Source organism: Lonchura striata, chromosome 1, assembly GCF_050655825.1.
Source record: "Lonchura striata isolate lonStrDom1 chromosome 1, ASM5065582v1, whole genome shotgun sequence".
NCBI lineage: Eukaryota > Metazoa > Chordata > Aves > Passeriformes > Estrildidae > Lonchura > Lonchura striata.
The window spans coordinates 87674624-87696389 of NC_140703.1; the positions used below are offsets into that span (position 1 = coordinate 87674624).

The 21766-nt window shown below is 37.5% G+C and overlaps 1 protein-coding gene across 13 annotated transcripts in view; it reads right to left on the bottom strand.

Annotated features, from left to right (window-relative positions):
* VWA3B (von Willebrand factor A domain containing 3B) overlaps nucleotides 1-21766 on the bottom strand; it is a 66534-nt gene that overhangs the window by 23490 nt on the left and 21278 nt on the right. For 11 of the 13 annotated variants that reach the window (XM_085557510.1, XM_085557522.1, XM_085557491.1 and 8 more), the window contains 8 exons: nucleotides 18472-18641; nucleotides 16483-16607; nucleotides 10002-10118; nucleotides 8081-8277; nucleotides 7316-7470; nucleotides 5461-5599; nucleotides 3933-4064; nucleotides 761-859 (listed from right to left, as the gene is read on the bottom strand). In XM_085557510.1, the coding sequence (XP_085413636.1) occupies nucleotides 761-859; nucleotides 3933-4064; nucleotides 5461-5599; nucleotides 7316-7470; nucleotides 8081-8277; nucleotides 10002-10118; nucleotides 16483-16607; nucleotides 18472-18641 (1134 nt within the window). The remainder of the gene's footprint in view (nucleotides 1-760; nucleotides 860-3932; nucleotides 4065-5460; nucleotides 5600-7315; nucleotides 7471-8080; nucleotides 8278-10001; nucleotides 10119-16482; nucleotides 16608-18471; nucleotides 18642-21766) is intronic. The other 2 variants (XM_085557519.1, XM_085557535.1) reach the window with 2 other exon arrangements.

A 21766-nucleotide genomic window follows, 5' to 3' on the forward strand; every position in this document is an offset into this window, starting at 1 on the left:
GATAAGTGCAATAAGGCACATGATGTAAATTGTAATATAGTCAGTACTCTTTGTTTCTGAAGTTTTAAAATAAATTATTAGCGTTTAGGAAATTAAACTACATAAGTGTTTAATATCACTGAATTTATATAAAAATATTTTTGGAAGTATATGAGTGTGGATCTTTTGAAGAAACCAAATTAGTTCAGAGTTGAGTTAATACTAGGAAACAAAGTAGGGGCTGAGAAAATAGGAAAGCTAGTTTCCTCCTCCCATAAAGAAATAAAAATTAGGTGAAAAAGTAGATCATCCGTCTCCAAAAATACTGAAGGATCTGGTAGAAAAAAATTATTGACTCAGTTCTCTAAATTCTGACAACATTTCAGTTGTTCAAAATACTTAAAAATCTTGACAAATTAAGCAATGTTTGCAATATAATTGTTGTGTTGGTTGAACTTTAATACTGAAAGGTAATATCAGCCATTTCCTTTATTTAACTGTTAAAAAGGTATAAAATACATTATTAACAAAAAGAAGTCACTTATTCACTAATTTTGACCTTAATAAAAATATTAACAATAAGAATATGAATTGTACATGAAGCCAAATTATTCTTTGGTAAAATATTAATTTATGCTCTTAGCTAGAAAAACTGTGAAACAATGCCAATAAACATCCAAGAGACTCCACAACACTCAGCACTGCAGGCATGACATCCATCTCATAATTCCAATTGCTGACATCTCTTTTCTGCATTTTCTGTTTTCTCATTTTGAAATACCTGGTCAGGTCTCCCATCAGTCAAGAGATAAATAGCCTGAGTGTCAGTATCAGCAAGAGCCATCTGGAGAGCTTTGAGTGTATTTGTGGAACTTCCAACCTAAGAAACCAAAGAGAAAAAGACCAAGAAATAGCTATAAACACAAACAATTTTTTGCCTCTGTTCTTAAATTCATAATGACAGTATACTGATTTAAGGGATACTATAGAACCAAAATGACTAATAAAATGGTGAAATCATTTATGCCATGTAGCTAACAAAAGCTAAGCAAGTATCAAAGTAAAATAAATTGGTACCAGATTGGTATTCAGTACTTATGCAAACACACAGAAATAAAATGCTGGCAGCAGCAATCTGAGCTGTACAAGTAAAAGCAATCACTAAAGCTATAAACAGATAGGAAGATGTAAGACACAAAATGCATTCTCTTCATTCTCTTTTTACCACTGATGCTCCTGCTTCCTAACTCATCACACTCCCTTGAAATACATATTTTACTTAAGCTAACAGTTGAAAAGTTGCTCAAAAGAATTGCACAGTTTTATTTCACCAAAACTGGTAAAGGAGTTCTTGGTTTTACAAACATATTTTTCCAGACTATCTCCCATTTACCCCCTTCACACATTATTGTAAGTATCATTTATATTTTAGTGCAAAAAAGTTAGCTATAGCAACAAAACATGCCCAGCAAACTAATGTTGTGCTCACTAAAAATTTCATTGCACTAATATTAGCACTTTTCCTATGTCATTCACATACTTAGAGATCATGATCTGCCTTTCTTCTTTTTACACTAAATTCAGTGACATGCATTTCATGGCCTAGAAACCTAAGTCCTACATTTCATATCTTCAACTATCCACCTTTCAAACATTGTGTACAAAACCTTCCAAACAAAAGGTACATGTAAGGTTTACCAGTATGAAAAACCATTTCATCAAATTTTAGTCTTTTAATGGAACCAAAGCAAAACCCCTAAAAAGATAAGAGTCTGTTTTATGCTTATATAACACCTGAGTACTGTTCTGGAGGGCAGTGAGGATTGTAGCAGTGTAAGAAGAGATTCAGCATCCACATATATAACAGAAGATAAATGTAAATATCTAACATTGACCCACACATGCAAAAGTATGCAAAGAGATAGCATTACTTCTTCAGTCCTATGAACTGTGTTAAAATTTCTTCCAGTCCTTCCCACCAGGGCAAAGGAAATCAGGTGAAATGGAATAAAAGGTGCATTCAGACAGTTACTCTGTATGGCTGCATAAGAGTGTATGGGCCAGGCAATGTGAATAGCTCATCTACTTAATTATCTTATCTTCTGACTCACAAGCAATCCTTATCAGTACTAACTTGTAAGAAAGAACTAGCCAAAGTTGTTAAATTTACCTAATACTCCTGATGTTTTAGTAATTTTAAAGTTTTAGACACATCACTCATTATCCAAGTGATACAGTGTAAACTGGCTGAACTGATTTAAATTGGCCAAACTGATTTAAAACAAAACAGCTTCCTTCACTTCTTTTTAAATCATCAGAACATAGGGTGGATGCTGATGATGTGCAGAAAATAATCCTGTACCTTATGGTTAAAGCTGTTCATTTTACGTGTCTCAGATGCTACTGTTAAAAATAAACACCAGTTTTATCAGTGTTTAAACAACAATGACATATTTCAACTATATAACAGTACTACCACTAAAATTTTAAATGTTATCACATCTAAAGAATTTTTAAGGAGCAGTTATTTACTGCTTATAGCTCAGCTTACTTATTCATAATCTTGGGATCAAAAAGCATAAAATGGGATCAACAGATCTACTCAGAATAAGATTCCAGAGCAATCCTCTGTTCATTTCACCTTCACTGTAAAGCCAGCTTTTTGATCTCAGACTTATACCTGCTTAAAAGAGGTAAAGGGTCAGCAGCACATGTCATCTCTGAAAGAAAGTAGCCTGTTCTTGTCCCATTTCCTATTCCATTTCAGATACCTAGATTTGAACTTATAATGAAATTTATAAATAAAATTTCACAGTTTTATGAATAATTATGGGAAAGGCCATTCACTAATGCATATACAAGATGGTATCAAAATATGGCAGTTCAAAGTATTATTGAACTTTCATGATGGTGTACAACATACATGACTTAAACAGAGACAAGTTTTCAAGCCTCAAAGAGGGCAGCAAAATAAGGCTAAATAAGCTCAGTGTTCAGCTGCTTAGGGAGGCCACACTAATACTTCCTTTTCTCTGTGTGTTGGTCTGTTACTGCTTTCTGAGAATACTAAGTTATTGATCTTGCTTTATAGTCTCAAAGGTATTATGCTGCTTACCCAATTGCCTCATCCCCAGGAATTTCATATTAAATCTGAAGAAGAGTTGTCATAACGCTAAGGAGTTTTATTACATGAACATGAGCGTTTGTGCTAGAAAACATAATGTAGGATGTCTCTATAACTTTGCGTGACTGATTTTTAGTCCTGTGTGCATAACATTGCTGTCCACAGTTTTCATATTAAGTGGTCCTAAAACTCCTGATAGTTACAATCTGGTGGATGACTGTGACTCACTACAAGCAGTTCTACTTTTTTTCAGGGAAAAACACTCAGATTTTGGCCACTGTCAGAAAGCAAATACTGGGTAGACAGATGTTTGGTCTGAGTATGATTGTCCTCATGTTTCTATGGCACCTAAAGTTGGCTGTCTATCCATCAAAAGGGACTAGAAATGCTAGTCCAGTTTGCTGGCTTTGATCTTCTGTACCACCTCTGAGCTGTAAGTTAGCCAGCAACAGCTCTCATCCACGCAGCAGCCTTGGAGCAAGAATGACAAATTTAAATGCAGGATCTGAGTGATTACAGGATTCCTATGGAATTCAAATTGGCCAATGCTCACATTTTGGCTACTAAACATAGGAAGCTGCAAGTTGAATTAATATAATTTCATAAACATGTTCTTTGTTAAAGGATTATGATCTAACAAACACATTGTATTCAGATCTACTTAATTTTATCCATCATCTATATTGTCAGCTTAATCAAGTCAAAGACTTAGTCTATGCAAAATCACCCTAGCCATACAGAAAGTGGAGAAACATACACAACTTAGAAAAAACAAAGAAACAAACACATTTTATTACAAACTCTTTGTAATAATTAGCTGCCATATTACCTCAAGCCCTTTTATCCAAAGCCAAGCATCTTGCAAATTTTCCTCATTAACTTCAACAAGTTTCTCCTGCCATGCCACTGCTTGGGCACTAAATTTCACAAAGTTAAATCTCTTCTTGTGTCTCAGTTGTTCCTGCAAGAGACATCATCTGAATTTTACCTACTATTAAAAGAAAGAATACTTGTATCCTGAAATACTGAGTAATAGCAACTATTTTAATTATTATATAATTAATTATAAGATTGCAATAAATTATTTTAACATATATAAAAGTTATGGTGTCCAGAGAGACATATAAAACCAGAGACATTTATTGTTTGCAGCAGCTATTAAGATTGCTTGAAATTCCCAAAGTAAGTCTCCATATATTCGTACTTCTCAAACAATTTAAACAGCAAATGTGTAGAGAGAGAAGAAACCAGATATGATCAGTGGAAAGAGATTGTCCCTGCTTACCAGAGGAAATTGAAATCAGAAATAAAGTAAGATATAATTTAGAGGAGGAGAACAAGAATCATATCAAGAGCACTGGAAAGGAGAACTAAGACAGCAGGAGAAAATCAAGAATTTGCTGAAGCTACTTTTGCACAGAAGTTTTACGTTAGGGAAGATTTGTGCAAGTGAGGACAAACTTTCAGAGCCTGAAGTCTTTGCCTCCCTTTCATCATTATTTTTGTGTAGCTTCCTGTGAAACCTTCTGGCACAGTATCTAATATATTTCTAGTGCTGATCTGCTTAGAGGACCACAAGATATTATGTCCTATGACTTAAGCACTTAGCTCAAAAACCTCTCTGCTATAGTTTTAATTTTTTTAGTCCTACCAATGATTGCTATCAATGCCAGACTGAATTTTCATCTCAGTTACTTCTCCTTGGACTAAAGAAATTTAAAATTAAGCGTATCTCTGAAATATTAATGTAGGCCTAGGTGACATCATTGTAGACCTCTAAAACTAGACAAGAAAATACTTTCTTAGGTGTGTCTCCCAGCACTCACAGCTTTTGAGGTACTCCTGCACTTTGCCAGTTCCTGTGCAAAGTGCTGAGTCGCTGTAAGATGCAAGGAAGTTCAAAACATTCTACACTCTCTATTGTAGGAGTATGAAACTGAATCTAGTACATGCATAACAAATCACAACAAGCCAATGGAATTGGATAACACTGCTTAAAAGTAAAAATGAAAATGCCAAAAGGTGTTTCATTGCATAGCTTGTTTTCAATTTGGGGGTTTTTTGTTTATCTTTTTTTTAGAAGGGAGGTGGCTTGACGGAAAGAACTACTTAAACCTTTTTAATTTTTAATATTTTCTCTAACTTTTTTCAAATAGTTGTATAAATGAGGGGAAAATATAAATTCCTAACTAAAAAAAAATGAGCACTTGAAGAAAAATCTTAATATTTTTATAAAGCTGCTGGTTTTGAAAAACTTTTTTTATAAAATAAACAAAAAAGTAGAGTAACAACCATCCAGAAAAGATCAGTTTACTCTAAAATGCTCCTCAGCCTTCAGAGTCATCCCTTTATGATACCTGCATTAGCTGAAATATTTTTTCCTTCACTAGTGGCAGCTTGTTGTTCATAGACTGGGATGTATCAATAAGAATATAGACATCATCTTCAAACACATTCCCAAAAAGCCCTCTGCTTCCTTGTTGAAGCCACTTAATCCTGGGGGAGGAAAAAAGTATCAAAACCTGTTCTGTAACCTTTGGAGCTCTGTGTATCAGAATCTGAAAGGTAGGATCTTTTTGTCACTGCTGTACTTCTTATTCTCTTTCCCAAAGCATCTGTTAGTAGTCATTGTCAGAAGCCCTTGATGAATCAGTTCCCTGTCCCTACACCACAAGACATTTTTAGGTTTTTATTGGTTTTTATTAGGTTTTTATTAGTTTTTTATTTCAGTAGATAACAATACAGCAGGTATCAGTTATCAAGTAGTTTGGGCTCAGAAATCCAACATGAAAGCAACATGTAACAAGTGGTATAACTATGGCCCCTGTAGCTATTTTCCAGATTCATTTCAGTAAATCCTTTAAGCCTATACTAAATTCTCTTCTCCAAGGAACTTAAGCACTTTGAAAAGCCTTAATATAACACAGATGCTTCAATGGTTTGTGGACCTTGAGCCTTAAATACAGAGTTCAATTTACATTTTAAACGGGACTGGAATGTGCCAGCCAGTTAAATGCATGCATACATACTGCTCTGCACATTTCCTCAGTAATGGATGCAGCAAGTCCAAATCTGATTTCCCTTGAGAGTTATAAAATACTCATCTACCCTGAAACAGAGACATTTAACACACAAGCATCATGGCCCTGGGAAAAATATTCATCTCCACAGAAGGTTTCAGAAAAATTATATCATGGAAATATAAGGATACTGCTACAGTAGCTACTGATAGATATTTTGTCATTAGTTATTTCACCCAAAGTGTTTCATGAGGTCTACCAAGACTTTTTAACATTCAAATGAAACAAAACAGCAATATTGACTTGGATTTCAAAAATTCATACTCACTAAAACTGTTTATCTCAAATTTTCCTTTGACAGTATGTAAATGCTATCCTAAATACACTAAGATGAAGATAAACTAGAAGGAATAACAAAATTCTGTTTGACCTTGCTAAATATAATCAGATTATTATATTTTCGGTAGAGAAGGAGCAATAAAATTAAAAATTCACCAATAAAATGAAGCTTTGCATCATGCTTTTTTCAGTGAGGCATCCTGTTGTCCTAATACACAAACCAGAAGGCAACATTTATTTTTTTCTGTTCTACAACATGTTTTCCTTAGACTTCCTACTATTTTGTAGATGTCATACAAAACCTAAGTGTCCATATGGCTGCAGAAATGTAAATTAGGCAGCTAGTTTGGGCAGTGAACTTCTGATCATGTGCATTACTTAATAGCTCATGCCCTGACTCTAATCTAGATTGTTCAAATTTGTCTTCAATACAAAACTGCAAAAAGGGCAGACAACCACCCTCAGTACAGGCACAAGCCAAGCTGTGCTTCTTGGTGTCACAAGGGATCCTAGGTACACAGGATGAATGTTTACTAAGTTTATTCATGATTCTTGAAGTTGACTGCCACCTTATAGTCCCAATACTTTTTGGCACGTTTAGCAGTAATTCAAAAATGGGCTGACTGACTTTCACACCTGTGTTTCAGAAGAAAAGAAGTTCAAACTCTTTATCAGTTTTCTTCTATGGCTACTAAGAAACCTAACATAAAAGATTCTGATTTAAAATAGACTTTTGGCTTAGTACTGCTGCTGTCAGTTTACCAACCACTTCAACTTATTATGATAGTATATGTCAAACTTTTCAATGCTCATGTAAAGTGATCAAACGGATTTTATGTGAAAGAACACAAACCTTTCTTCCATTTGTCTGAGAGCTGTCCTCATTTTCTTTTCATACTGCTTATACTTTTCTGTTGTAACATATACATGAACTACAGATCCATCTTTCCAGAGGGTATGTACAAACTTGTCACAGTATCTTGCATGAATTATCTTCCTCTTTGTCTCCTCCAAAAAAGAACACATTTCATGTGGAAAACATATTATTTTGCAGTGCATTTAATATGTGGGAAACAAACTTCAAAGATGCATGCTTGTTGCACATGAACAGGAGAAGAAATAAACATGGGATATAGTGTTCACAGAATTTGCTCCTAGAAAGATTCAATACAAAGTGGTTTTATTCTCTCAGCTAGCAAAAAACAGAAGCTCACCAAACAGTCAATGGTAAAGCTTGAGAAAAACAAATAGAAGACAAATTAATCCAAATTTTCTTAAGGAACTAGAGGACAGTGCAGCATCTGAGATGAACACATCCTCTAAACATAACAAGAATTCTTTGCCCCACAGAAATACAAAGAAAACCAAGGCATTGCTTAAGCCAGTTCTCATTGCTCCTTTTAGAATGTGAACCAGCGAGTCCTTAAAGCAGTCATTCTCAAAAAGCTCTTTGAGACATTCTTATTCTGTCTCAATAATTAATAATCTGATTTTAACAAATAATACCAACAACAATGCTGTACACTATATTATCAATTTATCCATCAACCAAGTTTTCAAGCTTTAAAAGAAAAAACAAACAACTCATAGGATATGAGGGAAAATGAACAACACTCACAGCATCAGTTTGTGAACATTCATCTTCTGGTTTAGTTTTTATGTCAACAGGTCCATCTACATGGCGAAAAACACTATCAGCAAGTGCCTCGTACAGTGTGAGCTTCTGAGCTTTCAAGCCATACTTCTGCAACCACTTCTCAGAAGTCAAATATTTGTCAGTTATATCTTTTGATAAGGGATGATCACCTTTGTTTGCTAATAAAGAAAATAAACAAACAAAATCTCCTGTAAAATATGGTTCATTTTGGATAAGCTATTTTCAAATCAAGACTCTGATACTGGAATCAAAAATGACAAACTTGTTCTACTTGCTCTGATAGCACTGGAGTGAACAGATATTTCTGAGTGATTTTTAATAGTCTATACTCTGGCTGTAGGGTTTTTTCTTATCAGAAAACTTGCTGCAACAAATTCCTTTGTAATTAGAAAAAAAAAAAAACTACAGAAGACAGGGAGCAAAGACAATAGTGAGAAGATCAACATATAAAACAAATTTTCTTAATAGTTGAATTACAAAATGCCAGAAAGTATTCCTGAATAAGATGCCTAACTTCAAGGAGATTCATTTGATAAAATGAAACAACAGAAGATATAATTGAAAATACAGTCAAGATCGTTGGTTAACATTAATCTTTTTAGAGATGGCTATTTAGAGTAAAAGGCAAACTACAATATCATATTGTTTCACAAATTTTCTAAGGACTATCTTAAGGTAGGGCACTGCACAACTCTAGACACCAGTATAGTGTACAGATAATACAGATAAAATAATGGCATACAGGATTCTCCACTGACTCATCGCTATCCCAATAAACCAAATGACAAGGCAGTGGGTCCCATAGCAGGGTGAAATTATTTTGTCACACTTTAACTTTGGTGGACCAAGGTGGTATAAATGTCTATTCAGTTTAGATGAAGCTACAATGACCACAGTAGTGAGACCCTGAGCCTGTAAATAAACCTATGGAGGCATCTACTTCCCTTACACACACAGAGATCAGCCAACATCAGGGCAGGTGCACAATCAGAGCCTGTTTGTATGGAAACCTTTGCTTTATGATTGCTTGTGGTCCTTAGAACAACAAGTGTCACAAATGTGCTCACAAAACTTTGAAAAGAAAACTGTTGTTTTCTTTCTTCCACATGCTTTACATAGACCATCTCCATTTTTGCAGGACTGAGTAGCTTCTCACTGTCCCTTGTTAAAGCCTTCCAGAACAGAACTTCAGAAACCAGCTACGCTTCTGTCTCCAACAGGGTTGAATCAAATAAATACGCGCAGAACAACAATTGAGTCATGTTCTAGGCCAAACATAATGGCAGAAACTATGGGATGAATGAACAAATGTAGGTGTTCTTCTATGTTTCTTAAGACAGGAGTTCTCAGAGTACTTATTCTGAATTGTTTTCAGATCTCCACCCTTGACAAAAATGCAACCTCTCTGCTTCTTCCCTTTATATGGAATGAACTAGCTATCAGGCTGGAGCCTATCCCAAGAAGACTGTGATAGGAGAGGGATAAGGTATTTCTCCAGTACTGTGTAGAAAAAATGGAAGATTTACTGCTTCAGGCAGACAGGAAGAAATCACAAAAAAACCCAACAAATAATCTCCATATCCTAAAATCCAGGTAACTTCTAAACCTAGTCACTGGTAAACTAATAATGGTGTGTTTCAGCCTGACCTGTTAAAGTTTAGCAAGTTTAGGCCATAGTAAACAGATATTTGTATTGGAAAGTCTTAAGCAATCCTAAGTTTAGATAATATTATAGTGCTATATAGACATATAGGTGCTATACCCTGTATACAGACATTGTGGAGAAAATCATCCCCAAACTGATGTGCAATCAAAACTGTTCACAAAAAGATGTTGATCATTAATATAATAGTAGCTGTCTTGAAAGAAACATAAATTATACCTTCCTGAGAAGCAGACTGGTCAGACTCTGATAACATTTCCTGAACCTGTCTCACTGTACTCCTAGCTTCCTCCAGCTCCTTCCAGATCAAAAACACATCTTCACAGACACCAGCTACTGCAAGAAATAATGAACAGAATTTCACATGTAACTCCTCAATCACAACAAAGTCATTGGTATACCCAGATTTTGCCATAAAACCTTGTTTTCTTGAGGCCCTGTTGCAGTGACAAATGCTGTTCTCTGATAGACTTCAAAAAAAGACCTCAAACCTAGCTCCGGGATATGACAAATGTTTAGTATATTGGAGCTAACATCCAAAGTTGTCCACAGATTGTCCCCACAGTGGAAGCAAATACATTTTAGCACTCCTGGAAAATAATAAGGAAAATCCACAATGAAATTCACTTGTTGCCCCCTGAACTTCATTGCAAAACTTGGTTCCAAAGAGTAAGCCCAGTTTTGATATTTTAAAGAGAAGGCAATTTTGAGTCTTTCCATTTCCTAAAGTACATGATTAATTTTATTTAAATTTTTTCTTTCCCTGATGACTATCTAATGAAATTTTGGTAAAGATAAATTAATTTTCATCCTTACAATCATCAACAGTCATAAACAAATGCTACAAAAAAATTTCACCATCAGGCTATATTTTCAAAAAAATTAGAAAGATCCAAAGCTGGAATTGAGATAAGGTTTTCTTAATTTCAACAGATACGTCTTCCATGATGAAAATAATTAAAATAAGTATTTATTTCTTAAAATAAAATTGAGACACCTTGTATATCTAAGCAACAGGATTGCTATTAAAAATGTGTTAAGTTACGCTCAGTTTAAACTGCAATATTGGACAATGCAGAGAAACCGTGTGCAGTATTACATTAAGATCTAAAAGAAACTGAATCATCAGCTATCATAACCACAAATACAGACTACAAATTATTGAAGATCACAGCCTATTAATGAACTGTACATAAAAATGCTGAACAAGGCCAACTGTATCTTATCATCCAGTGGTTCAGATAATATACAGTGATGGTTCACTGTATGAAAGCTAAGATATGCAAACTTCTACTGAAGTAAGCTGCCAGTTGTTTGATAAACTTTCTGGAATTAATAATAATAATTTAAAAAATTATGATGATGATAATAATAATAATAAATTATACAAATAAGAACTCAATTTTAATTGTGAAATGCTTTCAGTTTCCAACAAATATTTTGAATTGTGCTATTGTACACTGCCATCTCCTGGGACCTTCCTGCATTTCAAAACAACTGCTGCAGCCATTAGAACAAAGATCAATATTTCCTAAATCACAAAAAGCTTCAGTAAGGCAGATCAGTCCACAACATGAAACACAAAAGAGAGGAAAAAACCCTCAGTCTGTAATCATTAACTGTTAAACTTAAGAAAAATATTCTCTCAAATTTTTCAGAAATAATTCAACTTTTATTTCATAAGCAATCTCTCCCCAGAAATGCAAGCACATGCAATCACACCACACATAAACGCAGTTCTATGTTTAAGGCTGTGAAGAACATAATTTCAGTGGTGCTGTCTCCAACTAAATCTGGATACCCTCCACAAGCTGTCAATTACTGTCATACAGATTTAATTTTATGACTATTTTAAATATTTTAGAATATTTTTAATCATTTGAAAATATTGAAAGAAATTTGTGTACTTTACCTCTAAAACAATAATGATTATATCATTGTGTTGCTTCATTTCCCCTTAAATTGATGCTTTGGACTCATCACTTTTAAAGGATCATTGTTACATTGGATAGATTAATTGAATTGGTATTACATGAGAAGATATTTTGTCCTCATTTATGCTTGCAGCACAGCATGCCCTTTCAAAGCAAGTGTGCTTGATGTCACTTGCTACACAGGACAAATGCAGGCACCAAGAACTGCCTGTGAAATTCCAGCTGCTTAAAACCTTTTTTTCTGACATTTTCCCTGGATTCAAATGGGAGAGAAGCTTGCAAGCAGTGATATCCACAGCAGCTTTCTCTCTCTACACAGGACGCTCAGAAGCACCTCTGCTTCAGCCTCTTTTCCCCTAGAGCTAGGGAGTGGCCTGTCTTTCAAAACGGAACCCCGAAAATCAAAACCTACATGCAAGGCATAAGATCTTCCAGATGTGGCTCTTAGCTGTGGCCCACCCCTCAAAGCACATCTCTGGTAAATGACCAAGTAAGCATGCACAACACTTTGTTTAAATTCCCTCTGCTCACACTTCAGGTATGCCATTTTTTAGGGACCACCAACTAAAGAACGTCACTGTTCTGAAGTGTGCAATTCCCAACCATTCCAAGCCACTACCTCTTGTACACATTCAGGCACTCATGTCCCAGGAATAATCTTGTCTTAAAAAATTATTTTATCCAGGGAGAGAAAGGGCCCTCCTGGCTCCCCTTGCCATGAAACACTTTCCCAGCTGCTCTGGGTGGCAGTGTAAGAGCCAGACCGCTGGGGATGCCCCAGTTCTGATTCAAAACCCATCCCACTGCAATGGCAGGAGGGTGGCCACCAGGCGCACACTCTAGGGGACTGACCTGAACAGCCTGCTGCACATGTCAGCCTGTGCCAAGCACAGTCAGCTTCCCTTGGCTCTCCCCAGAGCCACCCTGACCCTGCAGAGCACCTCATCCTGGGTAATGTTCCCAGAAAGCCCTGCCTGCAGGTAAAGGTGTTTCTGCTCTGGAGAAGGGAGGGCCTAGAAAAGAGGAAGAGGATGAGAAAGGTTGCGGGGAGAGCCTGTGGCAAGGGGCAGAAGCATTTTGCTGACACCCGTGAACTGAGAAGCAAGATGTTAGACCTAAGCAAAAACACAACCACACTTGCACACGTACATGGAAACTCATAACTGTCCTCATTTCCATTTCCCAGTTAACTGGCAGACAATCTCAAAAGAGGCAGCTTTTCCACATGTACCTATCCACAAACAAACTTATCCAGTTTGACAAGTCACCGTAACCGATTTGATTTCCATATTGCTAATGAAAGAATCCTGCTTTTAAAAAAACAAAAAGTAACCCAACAAAAACCCTACAATATATCCAAAATCTCTACAATATCTTTGAAACAGGAAGCAAATACCAATAGCAAAAGCAAATAATGGAAAACAGAAGCATTTTTTACTTGTCTGAATATCTGACTTAAACCATGGAAGCAAGAAAATCCAAATATAATGCAATAATATATTTTTGAAAATTAATTTGCTGGCAAGGGAAGATAGGAAAATTGATTTTCTTCACTGCCAGTCCCTTTCTCAGCCTCCACGTGGCAGCAGAACACAGCAATACACCTTTAAGCATTGATTTTTAAAATCTCCACTTAGAGGGGGATGAATGAAGGCACAAAGAAACATAAGAGGGTAGTCCACAGCTTTGACCTGCATACCTGCCAGATCAAAGAGCACTGAAACTCACTGCAGCCCAATCCTGCCCCTTTTCCACTGGGCAAATGGACAAAGCAAATGAACTTTGTATCCCATGTGGTACCACAGAACAGCTTCTGCATCACTCTCTACATATTAGCAAAGAGATTTGCCAGGCCAAGGTTAGGCTGCTAAGACTAGACAAAGCTCACACAAGAAAAAAGCAGAGGCAATGATCTTTGCGACAGCTTCCATGCAACGTAGCTACTCTTCAGTCATTATTCTGGCTCTCCAAAGGGAGGGATCAATCTTTCTCACATCAGTGTACATAAACAGTGCAGAATTCATTGACTTCAATGTCATACAGGAGAATGACACTCTTATGCTTTCCTTTTTACACACAACAATGTAAAATATTCCCTATCAAGTTTCTCTAAATGTGCAAAATCAAGCACATCTAAGAACAGAGCCTTATATTGCTCACAAGGAGGTCAGACACTTTGGATTTATCAGATCAGTAAAATCCTGATTTCAGTCCATTTGCATGTTCTCTCCACATGCCAGCTCATCTATTCCACCACAGAGAAACCACTACACAGAAATTTACTGTTTCTGTGTCAGCCACTGAGGACTCTCTATTCATTTTAGGATCTAGTTCAAAGCACCACTACTTTTCAAGCATTATGTAGCAGTTATTGCCCTGTTACTCCAAGCAGATGACACAAATGTGCCCTTTTCCAGAAAGACATCTTTTCTCCACAGCTTCCACCATTCCTTGCCCTCTATGCCTTCAAGGTCCAACTTAAATGTCACCTCCTTTCCACTTATAATTTTAACTACATAACAAGATCACTTCATTCTACAGATTTTTGCAGATAAACAAACTGCACAAAGAATGTAGGCAGAAGTGATAACAGGAAAATTAGTGCTGAATGAGGAGCTATAATCACATTGGTGAAATAAGGCTTTATGTAAAAGCATTTCTCTGCCAGAAGTAAATCTGAGGCTGCCATCATAAGGACCCTAATTCTTTAATGAGTTACACCTGTTTTGATCTTGAGCACCCACTCAAAAAGAGTGTAAAAAATTGTCAGTTTATCACACTTGCTTTCTAAATGTCTGCTCAAGATGCAAAAGAGGGGAGAATTGAGCTCTTATCTAAAATTTTAAATAGTTCTGACTTATTTTGTTAAGCAGATGAAAAGGAATAAACATAAAGATATCCAGTATTTGCAAAATGCTGATATTCAGTGGATACCCTGAAACTATAAGATGTCGTTAAAACAGCTTTTCCAGTCCATATAACATCATTATGAGTTTCAGCCTCCAGCTGTTGCATTTGTGGTGAAAAATGGAACATAATCAAAATATTCCTGTGCCTCCCTTTAGTTTTTAGAAACACCACATTTGAAGGATTAAATGTCTGGTTCATTCTCTATTTATTTCCTTGCATAGTTTATGCCACATGCCCAAGAACCAGTTTCAGAGACCATTAGTGAGTAATCGACACTTTTATTTTTATTGCCCTATTACTACACCCTTGAAGGAGTCTCTGAAACAAGAGAAATCAGACATAGACCAGAATAATGTCTTCAATGTGTTCTCTTTTCTGAAACGACTTAAAATTCTGCATATGACTGAAACACTCCAATTGGCTGCCATAATAGCAATAAGACCCAACCGACAATGCACTTCAAGGGGACTACTGCCCTTTTGAGCGATTAAAGCTATTCAGCTTTCAGCTTTAGAAACAGTGGTGAGGAAGTACTTTCAGTCATACAGGAGCTCCAGGCTCATCTATTGAAGCAGGCTGACTGCCCCAGGGGAAGAGGGAGGCAGCTCCCCTCATGCACACCCCCAAATGTGGTACAGCAAGAAAGCACTCACACCAGTCTGAAGGCAATCATTATACTGCTCTGCATTAGTATGAAACGACAGCGTTTTGAAGTAGACTCTGCTGTTGATTTCTAAACTCTGCATGGGTGAGGCATGAGTGTCCCTTCACAACTCAAAAAAGCAGGTGACACCTCACTACTTTATTTCTGTCCCCCCACAATGGTTCTTTCTCTTGTGCTGTTATAATCATGGTCCTAGTGAAGGATAGGTTAGTATGCAAGAAACTTGATTACAACCCAAATATGGGCCAGTCAGTCCAAGATCGACAAACAGCCTTACATGAGACACCAAATCCACCTTATGCCATACATTCCCTAACAGTGAGGATAACATTGTTCTACCTTTGGGGCAACACTAATGCCCCCAGCAAAAAGGGAGAGTAGGGGTAGGTGTTTTGAGCTACTAGAATAAAGACATCTTACAATTCCTGATGCCTAAAAGAATTTTTTTTTTACTCACCTGCTGAGAAAGACATCAGATTTGACTCACAAAGCCTCACTTCACATCACAAGCCCCTCTCCTCCCACCCTGGCTGAAACCACAGTCCAGTCCCCCACTTAAGATTTACTCAGAGGAAGTAGCACTGTGACTAATATGAAACACATTGAGCTTTCTGCCCAGCTCCACCCACCAATGAAATTGTTTATTTTGGTTGTTTCCTCCTGGTATTTTTTCTATCAGGCCTCCCACCACCACTTTGCACTGTTTTCTCTAAGGTCACTTTACTGTGCTTTTTGCCTGTCTTTGTGACAAATTCTTGGGACAAGGAAGTAAACCTCACGTTGATTTAATCCTCTTATATTAACGATGAACCTGGCCTATATTTATGTTGGCTGTTTATCATATGGTCTGCCACACTATTCCTCTTCCTTTTAACTATTTCTCCATACATTTCCACAAAGTCACTGGCACAAGCACACAAGTACCATTCTTCATATTTCTAAATAAATTATCTTCTTTTTTTCCACTTATCTTTCATTCTCACATGCACATCTTCTAGTCTCTTCATTTTTCTCCTTTCCTTGCCCTCTCCTTCCCACACAGAGAATTTACATTTCCAGAGCAGTCCTGTCCTCACCCCACCCACACCTACAGGTTTCTTTTGATTTTACACTCATCAAATTACTAAACTACATTTCTGTTCTGATATCTTTCTGATAATATCAGTGTAATCTTGGGGTTTATATTGTCTACCTTGTGGCATTTGCCCTTTTACTTTTCCAGAGTTCAGGGCAGTTAATCTTTTTCTATCCTCTTCATATTTTAGTGCAGGTCCAGTAGCATCTCTACAGTTCTTCTTCTCAGCAAAAGCATGGAATCTGTAATACAAAATTAGTTTCAACCAGTACAAAATTAGTTTCAACCAGTACACAAAATACATAAATATTTCTCAATTTTTAAAGAGATGTTTTTCATGCACACAACTACAGAATTATATCTAAAGCTTCAACTACAAAGATTATTCTTATTTTCAAACTTTTAATATACATTTATGTACTTTCTGAAGTCTTCTCATGTAGAATATTCTTCCTTTTTGATATTACTAACTGCAAAGCACCTTACTTTTCAATTTCCTGGAAATCTATTTTTAATTAATGCTTTTAAGAGGCTGAGCAGGCATGTAATTTGAGATGTCTGAGATGACACTAACACCTTTTCATCAGATTATCCTCCCAGCTGAAAGCCTAGCAGGAACATTTATTTCATTATGGACATACAAATCAGGATGACAAGCAGACTTCATTTATCCTCATTGTCAAAACAGGGAAGCTCTCAGAGAAGGAAAAACATGCATTTCTAAAATACAAGTACACTAGAAACAGGTTCAAGGCATGAAAAGCCCATTAACTTGGCTGTTCCTGTGGGAAAGCTGACTTAAACTTATATACAGTTGTTGGGCAACTATCCACCAGCAAGTTATTAACAGGCCTTGTAAGTCTGCACGAAAGTTAGACTCGTGCAAAAAAATGACAGTGAGAATAGTATCAAACAAAAAAAATTCCTCTCAGCTCCCTGCCACAACCCTTTGTGCCTCTGTCTACACCATGCAAGAAACACTCACTTTCCTTTAAAAAAGAAGGTATAAACACTGCCAAAAGAAAATGAGAGATAGTGACTGGCAATGTACCTGGTACCACAGAGGTACCATGCTTCTAAATGACCACAATTATTTTAAACACACATCAGACCACAGCAAACGCAACACTTTCCCATTCTTGTTTTTGGCAGACGCTCCCATCTCCTAAAAGCTATTTCTAAACACAGATGGCTATAAAAGAGCTAAGCAGCTGCCATCTTACCAATTGCTCTGCTGTCATTTGGGAGATTTCTACTGTTGGAGAGCTTCCCACTCTTGCACAAACAACAGTGAAACAGAAAAAAGCTAGCAGCAAATTCACAAGTCTGTAACTGTATGGTGACTTCCGTTAGGCAGAGAAACACCTACTGATTCCTACTGCCTTCTTGCTGTTAAGCATGAGTTTGGTCTTGTGGGTTTTGTATTTGTTCATTTGTTTTCCTTATTTTGATAACAGAATCAAGATTTAAGTCATCTTATTCATTTCTACTGAAGGCTGATTCTCACCACATGGCTGATTCCCAGGATAAAGCAGACAAAGATCCATGTGGAATAGATTAATATCCACCAACCATATGAAAAGGATGCTAGAGAGCACATTACAGAGCTGCTTTTCCACACAACCAGAAGAATAACACCCCGTCATTTTTCTGTTATTCCATGAGCTGCCCATTTAGGCACCTCCTTTTCAGTACATGTCTCTACGGCACTTCACCCAACAAAACTCTAGATCTTTTCCTGCTGCTTGTGCATAGTAACATAATGCTTTGTAATAATGTACAAAGAAACACAACAAAAACTTAAGTTTATGTTGTGACCATTTCCCCTGAACAGTTTTTTCCAGACTTCAAGACAGAGGCAGATAGCCGATGATTTTGGACTTAAAAAGAGAATAGCTTTTCTGAAAGCCAGTGAGAACATAAGCAGAAAAAAAGCTGGACTGTTTAAGTAGGGCTTGCCTTCTAGTCATATCTCTTAAGACTATTTCCATATCCCCAGATCACTTACTGAACAGCTTTGTCTCATTTTCCTCATGGATTATACTCAGGTATGTCCCAATACCATTTCATGAATACTGAAATCTTTACTGTCCTTCTTTGTCATACCTGCCAGAGGTCAAACGGCTCAACTCCTTCAGAAAAATAATTGTTTCATCTTCCCTGGCATTGAAAGACACTGTGTTGACTGGACAGGAGCCATCTGAAACCTTCTCAAGGAGTAGCTGCTTTGTGTCCACTGGAACATCCCCCACAGCAAAGTAATAAACAGCTTCAACCTGTCATTAAACAGAAAAAAAACGGTAATTAGAAGACATTGTTTTACATAAATTTCTGATACTTATTCAAGCATTGTCCTGTCCTCATTATTGGTGGGAAAATTTAGTAAAACTGATGTATTAATTGGGCTATAAGATTTTCACACCTTTGGCTCTTCCTCTCATTTATGCTAGTAATTCACACTAAATTCCCTCAAGTGAGACAAGAACCTATCCCACACTTCCTGGGTCTGATTCTGCTCAATGCAAGCCTCTTTCCACAGACATTAACTGAAGCCAAAGAGAGATGTAAGGAAAGACAATTGCATCATTAGTGAGAAAAAGGCTCTGTGCCATATGCCACTTTAATCAAGAGACATGCTATGTTGGTGCCTTGCCAGGGCTGTAAAGTAGGAACTTTATACCCTAGTTTTACGGGCAGCATGTATTCTGAGGTTAGGAAAGATGACAATCAAGGGAGGGGATTTTCCCATTCTGTTCTGCACTAGTGCAACCTCACTTTGAATATTGTGTGCAGTTTTGGTCACTGCAATATAAGAAAGACACTAAACTATTGGAGAGCATCCGAGAGAGAGCAACAAAGATGGGTCTTGACAGCAAGCTGTCAAGTATGAGAAGTGTCTGAGGTCACCTGGTCTGTTCAGCCTGAAGAAAAGGAAACTGAAGGGAGACCTCATGGTAGTCTACAACTTCCTCATGAGGGGAAGAGGAGGAGTAGCCACTGATTTCTTCTTCATGGTGACCAGTGAGGGAATGGCATGAAGCTGTGTGAGAGAAGGTTGAGGTTGGATATCAAAAAAATTTTTTTACACAGATAGTGGTACTGTGGGCACTGGAACAGTGGTCACAGCACCAAGCCTGACAGAGTTCAAGGATTCTTGGGGATGGTCCTGTGCAGGGCCAGGAGTTGGGTTCAATGATCCTGTAGGATCTTTCCAACCTAGCGTATTCTGTGATTCTGTGATTATTTGAATGCTATTGCTGGTATTTACAGATGATTTGTAGTTTTTATACTTCCCAAAACAGAGAGAGCTTGGCAGTTTTACTATAACCACACTCACTTAGATTCTGAAAATATTATTTCAAGAAGTGAGAGAAGCGAAAAAATGTCTTTTAGTTATTGCTTAAATATTACATTATGAGGGATTTTATGTTACCTGAACCTATCCATGTAATGATCCTCAGGTGAGTATGTTTCTTGAATTTTCACCATCATTAAGAATGAATTTAACAAACAGCTATCCCATGATAACTTTCAAGACAATATATGCAGTATATCAGTTCTATATCATGGTACATACCAGCTGATAAATAACTGATAAAACATTGTTTAACTGAAAAATACATTTTAATACACTCACCTCTGTGCCCACTATGGAGTGGATCATCCTCAAAACTATGCTAAGGCACAGGGAAAATAAGAAGCCAACATGGCTTCACTAAGGGCAAACCATGCCTGACAATTTGGTAACCTTCTTATCTACCTGGACTTCTATCAAGCATTTTACACTGTTCTGCACCACACCCTTGTCTCTAAATTGAAAAAACATGGATTTGGTGGAAGGAACACTCTGTGGATAAGGAACTGATTCAATGTTGCTTTCCAAGAGTCAGAGTGAACAGCTTGACATCCAAGTGGAACTCCATGGTGCTCCTGAGGGGTCAGTAAGGGGACTGGCACTTTTTAACATCTCTGTTGGTGACAAGGACAGTAGGACTGACTGTACCTTCAGTAAGTTTGCCAACACCACTGTGTTGGCACAAGCGGTATGGTGTCTGATGCCCTGGAAGGAAGGGATGCCTTCCAGAGGGACCTGGACAGCCTTGCGACAGGAATGAAGTGAATCTCATGAAGTACAAGGCCAAGTGCAAGGTCCTGCTTCTGGGTAAGGGCAATCCCAAGCTCAAGCACAGGCTGGGTGGAGAATGGATTGAGAGTAGCTGTACAGAGGACTTGGGGGTATTGGTTGATGAGAAGTTCAACATTACCCAGCAATATACGCTTGCATCCCAGAAATACAACTGTATCCAAAGCTGCATCAAAATCAGCATGGCCAGCAAGGCAAGGAAAGTGTGTCTACCTCTCTACTCCACACCCATCAAACCTTTCCTGGAGCATTGTGTCCAGCTCTGGGACCCCCAATATAAGAAGGCATGTATTTGCTGGAGCAAGTCCAGAGGAGAGCCACAGAGATGATCACAAGGCTGGAGTGCCTTTCCTATGAAGACAGACAGATAGTTGGGGCTGTTCAGCCAGAGAAGAGAAGGCTCTGGGTAGACTTTATAGCACCTTCCAGGACCTGAAGGGGCCTGCATGAAAGCTGGAGAGGGACTTTTCACAAGGAGAAGGGAGAATGGCCTTAAACTGAAGGATGGTAGATTTAGATTAGATGCAAGGAAGAAATTATTCACTATGAAGGTGTAAGGCACCAGGAACAATTGTCCAGAGACATTAGGAATGCCCCATCCCAGGAAGTATTCAAGACCAGATTAAATTTGGCTTTGAGCTACCTGATCTAGTAAAAGGTATCCATGCCCATGACAGTAATCTTGGAATTAAGCAGTGTTTAAGGTCCCTTCCAACCCAAACCGTTCTGTGACTCTATGATTCTATTAATATTAATATGAATATTCTATATGCTATAAATGCCAGGATGTGTGCCACAACAGAGAACTATTTGAGTCTGGGATGGCACTGAAGAAATGTGCACTCACATAATTTTATGTAGTAAAGTAACACAGTATGCAAATTCAGTATCACCTACAGTAGTAAAGCAAATTCAGTATCACCTACAAGCATGCTCATACATTTCCACTATTGCCTTGGATACTGATTTGTATTCCAGCTCCCTGAATAATTTCTGCATTTCAAGCATCCTCCCTCATGGACCTTTTGGTATGTTCCTCAACACTGGAAGATGTCTCTCCCAAGCAGCAACCCAGTTTCAGGCTGGGTCAGGCAAACTAACAAAGCAGCACCTTGCCTTCTTGAACTTCTCTTGGATCTTGCAGAGGAGTGAGATGCTCCATGTGGAAGGCAGGGGCCATAGTTACAGACTCCACTTATTTGGGAGCAAGCAGGACCAAGTGTCCTAGCATCACTGATAATTCTAGACAAATACTAA